This window comes from Cheilinus undulatus, linkage group 13, assembly GCF_018320785.1.
Source record: "Cheilinus undulatus linkage group 13, ASM1832078v1, whole genome shotgun sequence".
Taxonomy (NCBI): Eukaryota; Metazoa; Chordata; class Actinopteri; order Labriformes; family Labridae; genus Cheilinus; species Cheilinus undulatus.
This window is the reverse complement of record NC_054877.1, coordinates 18593102-18613109: the sequence shown is the minus strand read 5'-3', so window position 1 is coordinate 18613109 and position 20008 is coordinate 18593102. Positions and strand designations below refer to the sequence as shown.

The 20008-nt window shown below is 37.8% G+C and overlaps 1 protein-coding gene across 3 annotated transcripts in view; it reads left to right on the top strand.

Annotated features, from left to right (window-relative positions):
• Positions 1 to 20008, top strand: part of LOC121520505 (pituitary adenylate cyclase-activating polypeptide type I receptor-like) — a 45910-nt gene that overhangs the window by 17950 nt on the left and 7952 nt on the right. For 2 of the 3 annotated variants that reach the window (XM_041803981.1, XM_041803980.1), the window contains exons 4-14: positions 3469 to 3579; positions 3672 to 3772; positions 3858 to 3955; positions 5732 to 5864; positions 8769 to 8922; positions 9313 to 9373; positions 10753 to 10822; positions 10938 to 11029; positions 14484 to 14567; positions 17886 to 18015; positions 18719 to 18760. In XM_041803981.1, the coding sequence (XP_041659915.1) occupies positions 3469 to 3579; positions 3672 to 3772; positions 3858 to 3955; positions 5732 to 5864; positions 8769 to 8922; positions 9313 to 9373; positions 10753 to 10822; positions 10938 to 11029; positions 14484 to 14567; positions 17886 to 18015; positions 18719 to 18760 (1076 nt within the window). The remainder of the gene's footprint in view (positions 1 to 3468; positions 3580 to 3671; positions 3773 to 3857; positions 3956 to 5731; positions 5865 to 8768; positions 8923 to 9312; positions 9374 to 10752; positions 10823 to 10937; positions 11030 to 14483; positions 14568 to 17885; positions 18016 to 18718; positions 18761 to 20008) is intronic. The other variant, XM_041803982.1, reaches the window with a different exon arrangement.

Below are 20008 nucleotides of genomic sequence, written 5' to 3'. Positions count from 1 at the left end.
TCCAGTGTCAGTGTTCTTTACACCACTCCATCACACGTTTGGCATTGGACTTGGTGATGGGAAGCTTGCGTGCAACTGCTTGGCCATGGAAATCCATTCCATGAAGCTCCTGCTGCACAATATTTGTGCTTACATTTACACTGGTGGAAGTTCAGAATTTTCAGCTATGGAATCAGCAGAGCGTTGGCGACTTTTACGGACCATGTGTCTTACCACTCGTTGGCCTCCTGTCAACTCCCCCCCTGCCAGCCTGTCCTCCACGGGGGCTAGAGCTTTCAGTCGCTCTGCCCCCAACCTCTGGACCTCCCTCCCTCCTGACCTCCGCTCCATTGAGTCCCTCTCCATATTCAAAACCCGGCTCAAAACTCACCTCTTTCACCTTGCCCGCCCCACCTGATCCATGTCTTTAATGTGTTCTTAATGTGTCTTTCTTTCTATATCATGTCTAGTTGTTAGTTTTTACTATAATTATTATAATTTTTATTATTATATTACTGTTTTGCTCGATTGTTGTCTGTAAGGTGAACTTAAGTGTCAGAAAGGCGCTCACAAATAAAATGTATTATTATTATTATTATAATGGTCTTCTGCTTCATGACTGAGTTGGTGTTGTTCCTGAACACTTCCACTTTCTAATAATATCACTTACAGTTGACTGTCACTCACAATACCACACTTGAAGTCACGGAGCTCCTCAGAATGACCCAAATGTAGTGGAGACTGCGTGGCTAGGTGCTTGATTTTATACACCTGTTTAAATGGGTGTGATTGAAATGCCTGAATTCAGATACTTTTGTCCATATAGTGTATGCTTGATGTGAGGTCAGGATTTTTTAAATGATTAATAATACAGATTTCTGTGAAATAATAAAGATTTGGATAGTAAGAATTTCAAAAGGATGTGGACGTTGTGTTTGTTTTGGCAGCTTGTTTTGAAATTTAGTCATCAATTTTGGGACAGTATGGTCACTCATGCTGCCATTTTGACCCTTTAACTTATCCCTGTTTCCCCCTGTCTGTTTATAGGAAACTGTACTGTGTTTCCGCTGACAGCACATTGTTGGTGAGGAAATAGAAATGCCTGGTTGGCAGAAATCTGTCACAGGGCTTGAGAAATGTTCACAAAAAAGGAAAGACAAAAACAAGGACAGGGTAAAAATAATGGAGAAAAGACTCTATAGCTTGTGGTCAAATGATCATTTTATTGGTGCATTTGTCTAAGCACTCTGACCTTCAGATTAGTCTGTATGCTGTGTGAAATTGTTTCATAATGATTTGCTGTCAGCTGATGTCACGGTCAAGCTGGATTTACTCCATAATGGCTGGACACAGTTTTCATTATTTCAAAACTGTTATTTTCAGGTTACAGCTAGACGAAAGTGGACTTAGATCAAAACTAGAGGATGGTTACTTTGATTTTATATTGCATGATTATTCTGCATATCAAATTTTTATGTTAGATTTGTGGCAGAATCTGGTAGATTAGTAAGGACTTTTCTTGTACACATCTCGCTTTAGGTCATCCCACAGGTTTCAAGAGGGATTCAGGTCTGGACTGTGGCTAGGCCTGTCCAAAACTTTTCTCTTTACTTGTCAGATCTTTCTATTGTAGGTTTAGATTTATGCTTTTGGCCACTGGCATACTGTAAGGCGAAAGTCCTCTTTAGCTTCAGCTTTGAAAGTTTTGAGCCAAAATTGATGAGCATTTAGAATAATTACTTTCATCTCAACTCAAACTCCAGTTCCAGCTGAAGAAAAACAGCCCAAAACCATGTTACTGCCCACATTATGCTCCACCATGTCTATCTAGAAAATCTACAAAAGAATGTTTTTCCAGTTTACCCGTGATTAACAATCAAAAAAAAAAAAAAAAAAAAAAAAATTTCACCTGATGACTCAGAATACAGAAAAGAAATCTCTCAGTGGTCTGATAAGATCATCTTTAATTAAAAGTCTAAACCCTGCATGTGTTTATGTGCACATACTCTACACTGTGCGGGAACATCATGTGTGTATACCTTACCTTGAGGTTTCATTATAGTGTGGGATCGTATGTGAGATATCCATCAATGCAGATAGAGTCCTTTATTAAGCCAGTTACCTCTGCAGCTCTGTGCGGCTCATTTGGCTCCAATTTGCCCTTTAAAAGGTAATTGGCTTTGTGTCCGGCTCACCAGACAAAACCAAAGAAGATTAGAGCGACGGGAGAATGGAGAAAGGTCTGCAAGCACACATACATGTCCAAGAATACATGAGTGCACAGATGCCTACTCGCAATCACAAATCCACTCACAATGTATGCATACCTGCTGCTGCAGCTTCATTATAAAACCATCCAAGCATAAACAACGTGGCGAACCAGGAGAGACAGAAGACAGGGAGGTGTTGAAGATAAAAAACACGGGATCACGAGGAAAGTGTGGCAGAGAGAAATTTAATCAGTGCTGAAAAATGCAGCATGTGACATTTATTCAGAGGATAAGTCAGGTAATGGTTAAAGCTGATGTAGAGAGAAAGCTTTATTTAGAAAAAGCTGGAACTGGGTTAAATGAGAGTTTAACCAGTTTGTGATACTATTGGGATGTAAGAATAAATCAGGCAGCTGAAAGTACAAATACATCAAGGGTGTATTATATGTTCTAAAGTGGTGTATGAAGCCTATGATGGCAGTCACCCCATCAATAATGTTTACTTCAGTTAGCCTCCTGGAAATGTTGAAGTGGCTGGTTGTTTTTTTCTGTATGTCAGCTCTGTGATTGACTGGCAAAGTGTCGTCAGCTCCATCCCTCCACAGTCTCAAACAGGACGAGTCAGATGGATAACAGATGAATGGATGTCTTTAAATCAGGGACAGAAATAACCTTGTAATGTAATAATCCATTCATGTAAAGGTTGAAAAGTTCAGAGAGATTAATCTACTGATTTATGTTGAGTTTTAGCTGATTTGTTTAGCTGCAGGTATGGCTTTTCAGCTTTGTATCACTCTTACAGCTATGATGGCACCGTCAACAGCTAAAAAGGACCGCACTGCTCACTGCCCACTCAAACAGCAGATGGACAAAGCTGGTTAGTAGGTGGTGAAGATGGTGGAACATTGGAAGAGACCAAAAATAGACCTGAAACTGAGTGAATACAGTCCTGGAGTACTGCATGTACAACTGACCAACTTTTTAGGAAATAGGTTGCAGAAAATTTCTACTACTCAAGTATTACTGCAGCAGAGGTAGATAGAGTGGTAAAATGATTTGACTGAAACAAACCATGAGACAAGAGAAGATGTTATGAAAAAGCATAACATCCCTGGAAATTAAACCCTTATTACCTCCAATTTAATTAACTCAACTTGGATTTAATTCAGTTCACTTCAATTTAATTAGTGTCTGCATCACTTAATCATCTTACTGTCAGATAAGCCCTAACACTGACTTTATTGTGTTTTTGCCTCTCTCGTCTTCTCGTCCCTCTCAGTGTGTCCATGGATGTGGGACAACCTGACCTGCTGGCAGGCAGCCAGCATTGGGGAGGTCGTGGTGGTCAACTGTCCTGAGCTGTTCCATGACTTCATGGGTCCTGAGGATGGTGAGGAGGGCTCATTTTATGTGATCCCATTTATATTCATTATTCAGTTTAATATGGCCAGAGTCATTGCTGGAATATAAATTGTTTTTCAGAGATGGGGAAGGTCAGTCGAAACTGCACTGAGTTTGGCTGGTCTGAACCTTTCCCTCACTATGTGGATGTGTGCTTCTTCTATGACAACAACACTAAACCTGTAAGACCTCTTTGCTTCCTCTTTATATCCTCTTACATTTCTGACTGATAATCAAGCATAACTAACCTTCTGTCTCCATCATTAGGACACATATTTCGCCTCAGTCAAGGCTCTATACACTGTGGGCTACAGCACATCGCTGGTGTCTCTGACCACAGCCATGGTCATTCTCTGCAGATTCAGGTGAAATTTTCTACCTAACTATCTGACTCATAGTAACGTGACAATTTGGGATTTTTGAAGTTGGCTATAGTAGTGGCATCAGCCTCCAAGGATGTCTGTGAAAGTTGATTCTGTGGTTATTACAACTCAGAGAGATCCACGGCATAGTGGCTGTAAATGGGAACGTTTTATCCACGTAGTTTAACAAGTTCTACGTATAAATTGGCCAAGAAAATATGTTGGCTCACCTGTATGCTGTGTTGAAAAGAGCACTACCAAGCACTTAATTTCTCTCAAGAACCCCTCTGTGTCAGATACTAATTTACGATGCAGCTTTTGGTATTTTGTCTCCTTCAGCCGCACACTGTTATCCTCTGATCAGCTGTATGGGTCTGCGGGCATCTACAGGGATGATAGCACCACACCAAGCTCAAAAAAAGAGATAATATAAGCAATTTCGACTCGAGTGATGATGCTGATTCTCTGTCTGGGAATAAACATTTTAGCTTGAGCCTTTGCAAAATGAACCTGTCTGAAATAGAATCTGGCCAGTCCGTTGGCTTTCAAGGTTATTAAAATCCAGCTACATTATTTATTTATTTATTTTCAGAATGAATACAATATGAGGCACATTCAAGCTCCTGCAAAGAGTTCTCAACTGGTCATGGAAAATACCAACTACTGATTGGTCTAAATGACCTACAAAAGCAAACAAGACCATCAAGGAGAGGATTTTTTTATGTTTGAGTACTCTGCTGTTTGGGTGATGATATTACACCGTAGCAGCAGAGAAGAAGATAGGAACTGAGTGACAGAGGACAAACACTGTCTTGCGTTGTATTGCATTACATTGTGCTGCATCAAAGTCCTGCACAGGTCTGTAAACTGGCATCCACCCGCACCAGTAGAGGTCAGAGCCGAGACCTGACCCGTTGCCTACAAATTTCCCCATTTTATACTCAGTTTCAACCAAACCTGTGAATTAGGGGCACAATCCAACCCATAATGAAAAACAATATATACATACAGCCACTCACTTTTGTATAAAGGGCTTTACTTTTATCTACTGAGCAATGTGTTAACAACAAGGCCGGTAGGCTACTGCACATTCTCTGATATTCACACACAGACAATAGCGGTAAATAAGCCTATGATGGTGCCTTTTCTTTCTCTCAAACACATAAACACACACCTGCACACGCTTGCATACATCAATGAATATATGCATCTGTTAAAACAACTGCCCACTTGTAGACAGTATAACTAAATACTGTTAAAGAAATGATAAAATGCAGACTTAATACAGTGCATGATATAGGCACTTTGAGAGTAATTCCCTGGGGCTGCAGCACATTTGCTCTGTCACACTGTCATGAAGCAAAACAGTGACTTGGATGGAATTTTCCAGGCACCAGCTCTTTTGAAAGTGCAGGTTGCATGCCATAAATATTTTTTTTCATGTGTGCAAATCTGAACCAGAAGCATAATATTTTACTGCTACAGTTTTTTTTCAATGCAAACACAAATTTCTTCTGCAGATTTGTTTTACAGATGCATACATTTTTTCTGCAGTTACATTTGTCCTTTGCGCGTGTGCAAACCTTAACTTTGTGCACAGAATGTTTTTACAGGTAAAATTTTTTTACAATTCAAAATATTTATGACCCTTATTTAATCCCATTTTTGCATATACAGAAGATATTGCAAAGCTGAGATGTATCAGCTTTGATCATGGACACCAAAGTAACCCTAAAGTTTTCACAGGAGCTTGAATACTTTTTTCTGTACTCTCTGCAGGAAGCTCCACTGCACGAGGAACTTCATCCACATGAACCTGTTTGTGTCCTTCATCTTGAGAGCCATCTCTGTCTTCATCAAGGACGGTGTTCTGTACGCTCAAGAGGACAGCGACCACTGCTTCACACACACAGTCAGTAACCACTAATACAAACACTATGTGACTCATACTTTCTGGGTTTCATCATCTGAAAGGAAATGAAGCATGAGTGTATTCATGTTTGATTTAAAGGAAATAAATGGGCTACATTTAGTTCATAAGGCTAATTATTTTGAGGCAGAAAATGACAAAAGTATGTTTTTTTTCCTAAATGATCCTTTTTCTGACGAGATCATTGCTTTCAGTTTTTAAAGAAGCCTGCATTGGCAGGAGTGAGACATACTCAGGATTATTGCTTAATCTGTTCCAGAGAGTTTCATCAAAGGATGAAATGAAATCGTAGCCACTTGTTTATAAAGGGAAGCATATGTTTGCCTTCTGTGTGTGATGTAAGGAGAGTTTTGTAGGCAGAAGGGCTTCAAACACTTCTCCTCAAATCTTTCCTGTTTGATATCCACCTTTGAAAGAACTACAATCAAATGCAAATTCTTACATAAAGCAAACACACTATTAGATGACTAATACTCCCTGATTACAAATGCAAAACAAGCTCTTAGCCTTTGTCTGCTAACCATACATTGCTCACTCTTGTTAAGCAGCCATGATAAATAAACCTAATTAGGTACACTAATGGCTTTAGCAAAGCCAGTGGAAATCGTCTACTAGGGGCTATTAACATATCAATGGGTACTTTGGCCTTTTTGTCAAAACTATCGCTTTACCGATGTTGCTATGGCAATCACAGGTCAGCATCAAAGCCTAGAATCAGATCAGAGTTGTAATTGGTTGACCCCACTCAGAATATGGACTCTTTAATTAACATGATGTCATCTGATTACAATGCTTCTGACATGTATATTTGTGTTTCTGCTGCTGACTGTGAAATCATGTTAAATCCTGACATACAGCAGCTGCTGGATACAGCGTTTTTAGGGTCACTGCGGTTTCATGCACAGTGTTGAACCCTTTCACCCCAGTGACAGCAGAGTCTGTTTACACTGCATTTTACAGGACCGAGGACATTTGTCACTCTGACATTTATCGTCTGGAGCTCTGAAAAGAAAGGCTGAAAAGTAAACAGGTTTACTAGAGATGTTCCTGATTGCTAATTTCACTGCTGATTAAATAGAAATTTAAATTCAGACTGGTTGACTTACCTTCAGGTAAGAAATTAGTCAGAATACAGCACAATGTCTTTAACATGACTGAACATTTCCCATAGCCACAGCATGTATGGCCTGTTTAACTGCAGTTGAGAACAATATTCATCAATACAGAGATGATGAGTCTTTGACAATTTCTGGAATATAAACTTAGCACAAAAAGTAAAGACATTTTTGTGTGGTAGATTAGTTCTTTGTTGTAACAATGCTTCTTGGCATTAATCTTAATATGTTTGAAAATCTGTTTTTTCCCTTTTAAATGGTGCCACATTTGAAAGGAGCATGCGTTTGTGGGATGAGCAGCAGAGCTGAGTATGTGGGATGCAATCATGAAAAATCTGCCAGATCTTCTCTGCCATTGCCAAACAGCTTACTCTGCTGTTGCTATTGAATCTGGTTTTGAGCTTCTGGTACCACCAGGTGCTGATTATCAGGTGCCTGATGGTAGGGGTGAGGGAAAAAATCAATACAGCATAGTATTGAGATAGTTTTGTGCAGTGATATATCATATCGTATCTTCCACCAGGTATTGATTTTTTTCAAGTTAATTGTTGATATGAACTGAAGTATATGATACTGGATAAATAGCATCAGTTGCTTTTCTGCCCACTTGATGATGCTGTTGTGCCCTTTGTCCAGTGAGGTCGGCAGAGGTGACCGTCATAGAGCATTAGAAAGTTAGTACAACCAATATAGCAGCACCAGGGAAAGGACATTAGGAATGCAAGCAGGGGTTCTCAAGGAGTACCACATGAAAATAAAATACTGGGGTAATGTGATAAAAATGAAGGCAAGGCTAATGCTAAATCAGCTAAACAGTTATTATACAGAGAGCAGTATATTGCAAAAATGGTATCACAATACTCTGTGTATTGCAAAATGTTTAAAATCGCAATAATATTGAATCATGGCATAATTATCGTGATAATATTGTGTCGTGGGGCCACAAGTGATTCCCACCCCTACTGATTGGCACCTGATTGGCAGCGCCTGCAAGCATGGGCCCTGCTACAGTGGTCAGTAGGGGTCTGCTCCAAGAATCAGCATGCCACATTTGACTGATCTGGATATGGCCCATGCGATAGGAGAACTTCATGCTGATGTTCTGCAAAACCAAGGTTCTGCATTATTTGGAGTGAGCCCTTGATCCATCTCTGGTGTGTCAGAGACAGGCTGTGAAGTGGACCCCAAGAAGAACGCAAGCCCCACTTGTAGCTACTGCTTTGTTCGCCTCATAAGACGCTGGTGGTCAGGTGCATTCTCAGACCTGGCAGTCGTTTCAGATTCAGGACTTTATAGGATGGATCTGCCTTATAAAAGATGGCCAAATTCATCTACCTTCTAAGTTTACCTTCACTTCTCTTGCAGTTTAGCTGTATTGGGACAACACTGAACCAGTTTTGTGGGCCTAGATCAAGACATTGATTATTACTCTAAACGACTCATGATTATAGCACCAACATCTAATTGCTTAGTAGTTTATTCTACATCCCTTGTTTTTTTAAAGCTGTATGAAAGTGTTTTTCTGTGGATAAAAAAATCCACCAACATCATATTGAAACCTAACTTTTTTTTAAGAGGAAACATAGAAATATTCGAATGACATAGTATTATTATAATATGATAGAAAAAGTACAAAATCTACAAAACAATATAAGATGTCAGGGATCCCAGCATCTAACATGAACAATCCAGATGTCAAATTACCCATAAAAGGAGATTTTCCACTGTTAGTTTACAGATGTACCTCCCTCTGTGTTCCCCCTCTGTGCAGGTTGCATGTAAAGCTGTGATGGTTTTCTTCCATTACTGTGTCATGTCCAACTATTTCTGGCTGTTCATCGAGGGTCTGTATCTCTTCACTCTGCTGGTGGAGACTTTCTTCCCAGAAAGACGTTACTTCTACTGGTACACCATCGTAGGATGGGGTAGGTATCCATTCCAGAGCAATGTAACTAGAGCAAGTTTTAGCTTTCTTTTCCAATTTGTGATCTTACCCATGGAGGCATCTTTAAGACATTTGTCTTTAAGAGTAGTATTGATTTTATACATTTTCTTTGTCCTTTGAAATTACAACCAGACTCTTTCTTATGCTGATGGTTATGTTAACAGGTTGTATCACTCAATCTAAATCCGTTTTGCACACTGATAAATGCAGTTTGCAACCATATAAATATAAATGTTGCTTATAGTGTTGGTATTAAAAAGAACTGCAATTGCTACAGTCTGTGACAGATTACAATAATAATATCACCTGCAATAGATTTTCCCCCCATTCTCTCACTATTGGTGTATTGATTGTTACCATTTTGTCACAGGAACTCCCACCATCTGCGTCACTGTCTGGGCCGTTCTGAGGCTCCACTTTCATGACACCGGGTATAAAATTTCTTCCTCCTCTACATTCAAGCTCAGAAAATTAAAGAAATGGAGTAACCACACTTCCAGTCCTCTTACTGTTTAGCAAATTGCCCCACTTTTATTTCTTATTGCCTCCATACCAGTTTGCATAACATTTATATGACAGCTAGATATTTCATTTCATTTTTTTATTTGTTCTGGTCATGGTTAAGGTCACACTCCCATAATAGCAATGATTCACATTGTATCATGTTCTACGCCCACAGTTTGACTCTAAGCACAGAAATACACATGTGCTTTAAATTTTTCAGTGTGAACTGATGTTTGAAATTAAATTTCTCTCATCCTCTTAACTAAAAACAAACAACTGTTTCAAAATTTTCTGGTAATACTTTACTTTTCACTCTGAACATACAGTTCTGTGCAGAACTTTTAGGCATGTTTGGGCCTAAAACTGAGACTCAAGTAAGACGTGGGTGAGGCAAGTACGCTGCCTGAGGGCAATATCAGGTGGGAAGGAGGATTAACATAATCCAGGTTTTGCTTTGGATATCCATGCATAGTACAAGGGACATGGAAAAATATTGTGTTGAAAAAATAAAGTCCACATCTTTAGGGTAGAGGAATGTGGTGAGTAAGCACGGCCTAGAGTACCGTCAGGGCAGGTACTGTAGTAGGGTTGCCATGAGCCCCTGGTGGTGCTGGGGATGTCCCTCACTGGGCGTATTACCAGGGGTGAAGAGGCCTGGACAAAAAACGTTGAGTTTGACCTTGCCTACTGAGTGACACATATGTGTGTGTCAAGATTGACTCTGGTCACCTCCACATCTCTCCAGGCTGCAGCACACTGTGTCCCATGATGACTCCTTAGCCCCCACGTGTCTAAAACGTATGCACAGGACTGTAACGATGTCAGTAGTTCAACCAGATCTTTAAGTTTCAGTAATCCTGCCTTGATAAATAGCCCGTTAACTGGGTTCTCTGTAATCTGTTCTATATTTAGATTTCTAGATTTCTACATTTAGAGGATTTAAAAGAATATGCACATGAATGCTAATATTCTTGTGCAATGAATTCTGGGTAGTGATGTCAAATTGTTGCATTGTACTCCTTCCTGTGGAGTGTTGTTCTTAAAACCTTTCAAATTTTGACCCAAATGCTGTTATAGTGAATGAGGTGAAATTGACTGTAATGATGTGGGAAGAACAATGCAACCTTTTGACATCAATACCCAAAGTGCAATGCATAAAATGTGCTTTCTTTGTATAATGTACGTACAATAACCCCCCTTGGTCTACAAGCAGCCACCTAATTGACATATTGCATGGTGCTATGCATTACAGAGCACAGTTATAATAAGGAAGAGCCTGAAATGTTCTGGTCCTCTCCTCCTCCAGATGCTGGGATACAAATGAACACACTGCCCTCTGGTGGGTGATCAAAGGACCAGTTGTAGCCTCCATTATGGTATGACAAATGTTCCCTATTAGTTTTTATTCTTTTTTATTTACATTTATTTTAAACTGGCTAGACAGTTGTTTCCCCCAGACTTCTTTGATTTAATTCTTCTCTGTTACCTCAGATCAACTTTGTGCTCTTCATTGGAATAATAATCATCCTGGTCCAGAAGCTGCAGTCTCCTGACATCGGAGGGAATGAGTCCAGCATTTACCTGTAAGTTACAACTATAAGATTAGCAAAAACAAATGTTGTGTATCTTCTTAAATGTTGTGTTTTTAACTGTTTTAATATCCAAATATTTGAAGTGAATTAAAGTGGTTTTAACATCACTAGATTACTGTGCATCCAAACCCCAAACTGTCCTTCACATTTATCTAAAGAATAAGGCTAGAAATGCTCTGTATTTTTATTTATCTCAACAAGTTATATGAGAAATTGGTAACACTTTATTTTAGTGGTCTCCAATTACCTAGTAACTTTATAGTAATTAGTGTTATTATCCATTAATTTCTCAAGAATACGGTTGCATTTACCTAGTGATAAGTTGGCATTTTACAGGTAATAACTTGGACATATCGTTATGTTAAGGAAGTATTTACCAAGTTATAATGTATTAATTAAAAGTAATTCCTCCAAATATTGTGGCAGTTCTCTGGTAATTAGCTGATATTTTACCCTAATCCTAACCCACGCCCTGCCCTATCCCTAACCCTACCCCAACTCTAACCTCCTGACCCTAACTTTACCCTATTCCTAACCTCCAACCCTAGTCCTACTCCAACACCAACCCCCCTTACCCTAACCCTTTAAAAATTATTCAGGAAGGACTCACTTCAATTTAGTGGGCCAAAATAAAGAAATTATCTGAGAAATTGTTATTATATTTCTTAGGAATTGATTTGTAAAATACAATATAATTACAGCGAATTGCCACAATATTACAAGGAATTACTTTATCATTAAATCATTATTACTAGGCAAATACTTGGTTGATATTACTTATTATTACTTGGGAAAATACTAATGTATCAGTGGGTAATTACAACCTTATTCTTGAGAAATTACTAGATAATTCCCATTTACCACTATAAATCTATTAGGTTGAAAATGAAAAAATATTATTTCATTGAGTTAAAAAATTATTTAAAAAGCACATCTTTAACTGTTGCCCTGGTTGTCAGGTTCCTACATTATTATCCACATAGGTATTTAAACTTGTGTTGACATAAATACAAAATACTATGTAAAATGCTCCTGGCTGAAAATAATCTTTGGCAAATTCCTGTTTTTCTTCTGTTTTGTAAAGACATGTACAGAAACAACCAGCTATTTTTTAGTGTTTTAAAAAGAAACAATTCAATTTTATTTACTGATCACTCTATTAGGTACACCCGTACAACTGCTTATTATCACATCTATCTAATCAGCCAATCACATGGCAGCAACCAATGCATTAAAGCATGTAGACTCAGTTAAGCCGATATGCTGAAGTTCAAGCCGAGCATCAGAATGGAGCAGAAAAGTGATTTTAGTGATTCTGAACATGCTATATTGTTGGTGCCAGACGGGCTTGTCAGAGTATTTCACAAACTGTTGATCCGCTGGGATTTTCACACACAACCATCTCTGGGGGTTTACAGAGAATGGTGAGAAAAGAGAAAATCTCCAGTGGGCTGCCGTTCTCTAGGCCTAAAGGTCTTGTTGAGGGCAGAAGTGGAGATTGACCGGACTTGTTTCAATTGATATAAAAGCAACAATATTTCAGATAACCATTTGTCACAACGAAGGAATGCTGAGGGCCATCTCTGAACGCACAACATGTTGCACCTTGAAGCAGATGGGCTACAACAGAGTAAGACCATCAAACTAAGAACAGGAAACCAAGGCTTCAATTCACACAGTCCACAGTTAATTTGGACAAGAGATTGGAAAAACGTTACCTGGTCTGATGAGTCTTGATTTTTGCCATATTAGGATGGTAGGGTCAGAATTTAACAGAAACAACATGAAAGCCTGCTAGACCACCAACAATGGCATGTTCATAATCATCTTTCTTCCTCATTCTGATGCTCGGTTTGAACTTCAGCAGATCTACTCGACCACGTCTACATGCCTAAATGCATTGGTTGCTGTCATGTGATTGGCTGATTAGTTGCTTTCATTAATGCTCCAGTATCACTCTGGGCATTTTTGTACCAAAGGGTTCATTTTTGTAACTTTTATTTTGTAAACATTGTGTCTGTTGATGCAAATGGCATTTTTTTTTTTTTTTTTTTTTTTTTTTTTTGGAGGAAGGTTGTTTTCTCAATGAACTTATTAAATTCCAGTTTGATTTTTAAGAGCCTGTAGTTTACTCTGTACACATTCACTACCCTAATAAGCTATTTAGGTTTAAAAAAAAAAGTACATTGTGAACAACACTGATTAAAAAATTACATTAAAATATTTTACCCATTTTTTTTTAGTTTATTCTTTTCACCAACTTCAGTCCATACCAAAACTACAAAATACTTAATATTTTGGGGATTTTTTTTAACCCTTCAAATGGCAAGATATATCACGGTTAACAACAAAACTGATTTTGAGTGGTTTTAGTATTTTTTGTATGTGGTCAGATTTAGAATGTTGCTACCTAATTAGCCATTCATGAACAAAAATGACCACTTACAAAAACTGCTACAAAAAAAATTATACATATATATTTTTCTGCTTTTTTGGCTTAGGTATTCCATTTAACTTCAGTTCCGTTAAAAAAATACCAAAAATTCAATGCCAGTTTGAATCCAAAGTGTCACTGTTTTATATGAAAATCCCACACAGAAAATGAGTGTTTTTTTCTATATAATAAATGATGAGGGACTATAATTTGAAAAAGTTATAGACTTGGATGTGTTAAAAGATTAGCATATCTTTATGCACTTTCTTTTTTATTGAATGTTTTTCACAGTGGACATTTTTGTCCTGATTGGCTTATGAGCGTTGTAAATTTAATGATACCAGAGGGTTAATAAGCAGTTGAACAACTGTACCTAATGAAGTGGTCCCTCAGAGTATGTGACCATAAATTTAAAGAATGAAGTTGAAATAATAATAATATAATAAAAATAATGATAATAATGGTTATTTTAGTTAGTACATGAAAAGAAAAATATGAAATAACACCAGCTTTTTCATTTAATCAGCCTTTAATTGCAGCCTGGAAGCAATTTAAAAACACTGTCCTACAGCAACATTACTAATTTTCTATGTGGATCAGTGGGTACTGTATGTAAAATTACATTATCTGGCAAATAGAAAAAAGCAGAAGAGTTTATAGGTGGAGTTTATTGTTGCCATAAATGTATTTTATTTCATGTTTCTATCATTAAACCTCTGATGAGCCTATGTTGACACTTTTCAGAATAAATGTATAAATTTGTGCTACCTGTTGGCAGGAAGTTTGAGCCTCATTATGGAGCTGTACTGTAGCCAGACTTCTCTCCTGCCTGCCTCCCACAGGAAGGCGTCTTTTGAGGCCCTGCAGATAATGTCATTTTCATCTGTTGCTTAGTTCTGTGCGTGCGTGACCAAGTGTGAACGTGTGCGTGTGCGCAGTGTGAGACTGTGTGTCTGTGTCCCTAAAGACATTGTCTTTGTTGTATTGTTGTGTTGTCTTTGTGCTGTGTAGCAGCTGTGCTCAGAAATGCTTCAGTGAGCCCACACAGGCTGTTCAGCATTCGTGCAGGATGTCAGAGTTATCCACCATCACACTGTAAGTGTGTGTGTCTGTCTGATAATGTCTCTTTGTTCGTCTTGTGTTAAGCGTATGTGTGTTTATGTGTAAGTTTTGCACCAGTGGTTCTTGGTTTGTTTTCAGTGGTCTGGACTTCCACACATGTACTTTCACCCTCACACACATTTCATTTCCAGAATTATGAAATGACAATAAGTCTACTTTCAAAGCACCATTCAAAGAGCTAATCAAAGCACTTCAAGTCATTGAACCAAAAATGATAAACATTCAGAGCTTGAGAATGAATATGAAGTCAAAATAGGCATTTAAATAAAACCATAATGAAACTAGGGCTGTCAGCATTGGCCCATTAATCAGGGTCTGAAAGTTACCTGTTGCACTTTTTCGTTGCATTTATCACATCATTTTTGTACTCTGTATTCCCTACAACATCTCCCTGATCCCACAATGATGAAGAAAGGATACAATGCTCCTTGAATGTCTCTCTGGAACTCTTAAAAAGTGCAAAATTCTGTCAGATACACTGGGTATCATTAGACATCAGCCAATCATTTTGTGCATGCACTTCTGCATACTTCTTAATATTTAAAAAAAAATCTATACCTACCTCTATAGCCTACCTCTAAGTCATGGTCAAATCAGGAAACTGATAAGAAACATGCATTTAATCTTTTTTAATCCCTGACAGCCCTCTTTAAATTGTAACATCTAAAATAAAAGCATCGAATACAACGTTTGGAATAGTTAGGACATTAAAATGCAAAAGATTTGAGATGTTTTGTTTTTTTAGTCAATCAACAATCAATCTTTATTTGTGTGGCATCTAATAATGTTAACAATGTTGGCTGAGTGTGACAGATAGGACTCAGAAGCTGGGCACGAGCCAAGGTTGAAAGTAAAAAAAGTTTATTTAACAGAAAATAATAGTGCAAAATGAAGCCAAGTAAGCTGGCGGGACACTGGCAGAAGCATGGGCAGGAAGTAGGAGACACTGCAAGAAAAGAGGACAAAATAAACTGGCAAAGTAAAAAAAAAAAAAAAAAATCACTGAAAAATGTCCTAGCAAAAGCATACTGAGTCAGACAATGAGAGAGCCAGGTTACCACTCATGAAGCTGGAGTGATACTATGGCATCTGAAGGCTCAACACAAGGTAGTAAAGAGGAGATCTTGATTGCCCAAAGATTTGCTGCAGCTGTGATGCCTAACTAGCTGCAGCCATGACTGCCCAGTACTCCTGCCCTCCCCAACCAGCCTGCAGTGAGGGCGAAAAACATAGAGCCACAGCTCCAATATACACAAAAAGACAATCTGAATACAAACTCCAAAAAACATCTGGGATCAACCATGACACTCAAGACACTTTATAAAGAGGGCAGGTCTAGTTCGTGAACACTATTAGATTATTAACAAAGACTCAGCAGCGATCCACCTGGATCACAGCACTAGGCAACATTCAGCAACATTCAGCAACATTCAGTGTGATTATTTTGGTGAGGAAAACTTCCTTTTAACAGGCAGAAACCTTGAACAGAACCAGACTCATGTCTGCTGAAACTGCTTTGAAAATGGGATAGAAATGCAGAAAGGGGCGGTGATATTGTCAAAGACTGAGCAGCAAAAGCAAAAATAAGATAGATTCCTTGCTACAATACCAGTTGTAACAATAATTGAACAATATTATAACAAAAATCAAGCCAAAATGACTGTTTTTACACAGAATAGATATGTTTCTCCTCAAGACAATGTACAAGTTTTTTTAAAAAAAGCATTTAATTACATAGAGAACAATATGGCATTTTTTGCATTGCCAGAGTGTTTGACAGTGCAAATTAACTATACAAAGACATATAAGTGAGCCAAAATCACATAAATGTAGAAAATACAAGTATATACACACACGGGCAGTTTTTTAGGTTTATCTGTCCCACTCTGTGCAATATTTTATGATCACAGGAGGAGAATTAAATAAAATGGACTGCATTTTAAGAATGAATAAGTAGCAGATAGTAAAATTATGAGATGTTTTTTTTCCTTTATAAAAAATTACGTAAAATGTCGAAATATGAGGACATTACCAGCACCAGTCCTGTACAATATGGAACTCTGCATCCCATGAAATGTTAAAATTACTTTTTTATATCAAATTTAAGTGATCATATTTCCTGTTTAACTTGGCCTATTGGCATCAAACAAAAACAATAAGAGCTTAAAACTCACTCTCTCATAAAGTGATTACTTGCAAAATGTGGCTTTGTTTTCATGCTATCACATGAAAAAATAGCGCACAATGATGTCACGCCAGAGTGATCTTTGATTCTGAACCCCTGGGTCAAATGATTGTTAAAAAACCTCTTAAAAGCGCTGTGTTGCACGTATGTGTCTCTGCTTTGTGTTTACTTTGTCCTGTGTAGTTTGTATTTCCATTCCTTATCTGTGGGTGTAGAGAATTTTGCTTCTAAATAATTTTTGGTGACTACGGGTGTAGATTACACATGAAATATGTTTCTTCCTCTTGTCCTTGTCACTATTCTGAACAGGGTATAGTTTAAAAAAATCTAATCTCAATTCACAAGGATAAGGCTGGTGCTTTGCTTTGTTTTTCTTATTGTCAAAAAGTTCCATAAAAGACATAAACCAACAACTTTTGAATCATTGTCCAGACTTTCTAACTTTCCTATCTCTCCAAACAACATATTATCCATTCATTTAAACTGAAAGTCTTTAGATGACTGAAACACACATTTTCAGTACAGCATGGTTATGGCATTTAAAGCTAGGCACTGTTGTTTTAAACAAATAATACCACACAAAAGTAAGCAGTAGATTTGTTTGGAACAGTTTTAAGCTGTGGATTAATGTACAAATCCTCAGTGAGTATTTGCATTCTGGAGTTTGTTTAAGGACTCAGAATATATAACAGCGTTTGGTTTATTGCACCGGAGGTGGAGGCAAGCAGTGAAATTATGAGGTTTATTTTCTTTGATCCTGAAGGAGCAAAGAATGAAATAATTCAAGTTATATTTAGTATGTGGCAGTGAGCAGAGTCAGTTTTGGTTTTTGTCTTGTCCAAACAATATAAAAAATGATCTCCAGCCTTATCTTTCAGTGTAAACACTCCTTTTTCATTCATGTCCAGACTAAGAATTGAGAGCTTTATGTGAAAGACTATGAATGTTCCAACAGCACTCAGAAAATGTGTCATAACATTGCATCAGTGACTCTGTTCTTGCATCACATCCAGCTGACCGGCCCTGTTTAAACATGACTTAGATTTGCATTTGACTTCCAGTTTGATATTCATCTGTTTGTGTGTGTCGTGTGTGTGTGTATGTAGGCGTTTGGCTCGCTCGACCCTCCTGCTCATCCCTCTGTTTGGGATTCACTACACTGTGTTCGCCTTCTCACCTGAAGACGTCAGCAAGAGGGAGAGGCTGGTCTTCGAGCTGGGACTTGGCTCCTTCCAGGTATGATTTTATAACTCCTGAAGACCCTCATGTGTCCGCTTTAATTAAAGAGGATCAGACATAAACATGAAAACAGGCTAGGAGAATAAATCATATCAGTATACAAGACTAGCCTTCTACCTGCACTAGAGAAGGCGAGCAAAAGCTACACATTAAAACTAGGTGATCAAGTAAAGCAATTTACTCTCTGTCAGTCCTCCTCCTAAGTTACTGTAACTGCAACACGAGTTCCAAAAAAGTTGGGGCACAATCAAACATAACAACATAACCGATGTTGAAACTGACATTTTACTAGGCAACAGTCCATAACACATTGACTACAGAGTCACCCTCCCCCTGTCTTCTCTCTGCATTTCCTTTTTCCAAGCTGTCAATAAGTTATCAATTAAAAGCAAAATAGCTAACTTTGCTAGTAGTGAACCATCAAAACATTTTAATCATCACAAAACTACAATACCTTTTACCTGGTCTTCCCTTACTGTCACACATCATAACTAATGGTGTCAAATTGTCAGTGTTAAACTGTGCTATTGCTTTATAGCAGCAAAACATCACACTCAGACTAGCTCACACGAGCAGACTGTCCCCTCAGACTACTTTATAGTTCAGCACTGGCTTGGATTTCTACAAATCAAAACTTTAAAACTGTACAATTCAATCCCAAGCTGATTTCTACAATTGTTTTCTCTCTTCTATTCTTCAGGGCTTTGTTGTAGCTGTCCTCTACTGTTTCCTCAATGGAGAGGTAAGCCATTTTTCTCAGTACCTGCAATTAATTTCTTTTAACATATTGTTTATCTACTGATTATTACCCAGTGTGGTGTAATAACAGTCTATCTATTTACCCTCACCAATCACTTCATTAGTTAAACCTGTAGCAGAGTAAAAATGTGGCATACGCAACATGAAAGCCTGCGGGACCGACCAACCACTGCATGTCCAAAGTCACTTAAATCACCTTTATTCTTCATTCAGATGTTTGGTTTGAACTTTAGCAGGTTTTCTTTGTCATGTCTACAAGCCTAAATGCCTGGTTGCTGCTTTGATTGGCTGATTAGATATCTGCATTAATGAACAGCTGACAGGTATACCCCTCTGGGTTTGTTCAAAATCACTACCCTCTCAGCCAAAAATGGCCACTAAGAGACAATGTGTAATTTTTTTTTACACACAAAAGTTTTTTTGCGATTTTTACTGCATAGAGTTTTTAACTAACATCAGTTCTTGTCATACATACAGTGCTTAACAAATTTATTATACCACCTGTCATATTTGTCTCAAAGACCATCCAGCATCATGAAGTGCGTTAATGCAGACTCTTTCATTTTCAATGAGCTCTCCACGTTTTACCATTTTGAACAGGAATGAGGAATTTCAAACTGAATTCACCCAAATTTAAGCTGGCTCACTGGGCTTCTCTGAGAAGTCAGAAATGAATCTAACATAACATTCAACCACTAAAACTCATTTTTCTGTTCAGGAATGCAAGTAAATAACTATAATTTGACATATTAATCAAGAAATAATAATATGCTTTACTATTTTTCAGTTTCTTTGTAAATCAGTAAATTTGAAAATTTATGGATAACAATAATACTTATATTTTAGCATTAAAAATATCATTTGGGTTAAAGAGCTTCTACATATTGGTGTATTAACCATTGCAGAAACATAAAAAATTGGTCATTACCAGTGCTGTTAATTTAGGGCAGCTGTGGCATAAACCTTACTTTGGTTAGGGTTAGGGTGGTCTTATTAATTTGTTAAGCACTGTATATAATTTAATTCCTTTTAAATTATTTAATCCTTCAAACGCCAGTTTGTTTACACAATACACTTGTCGATAAACAACCTCAAAAATGAGAAGTCTCTATATTCTTAGTGCTACTGGTTTTTCATGTGTTATCTGTAGCACAGTCTGAAATATGCAACTGATTAACAGCAAAACTAATTATTATGCATTGTTATTTTAGGGCAGGAAAAGCAAAGTAGA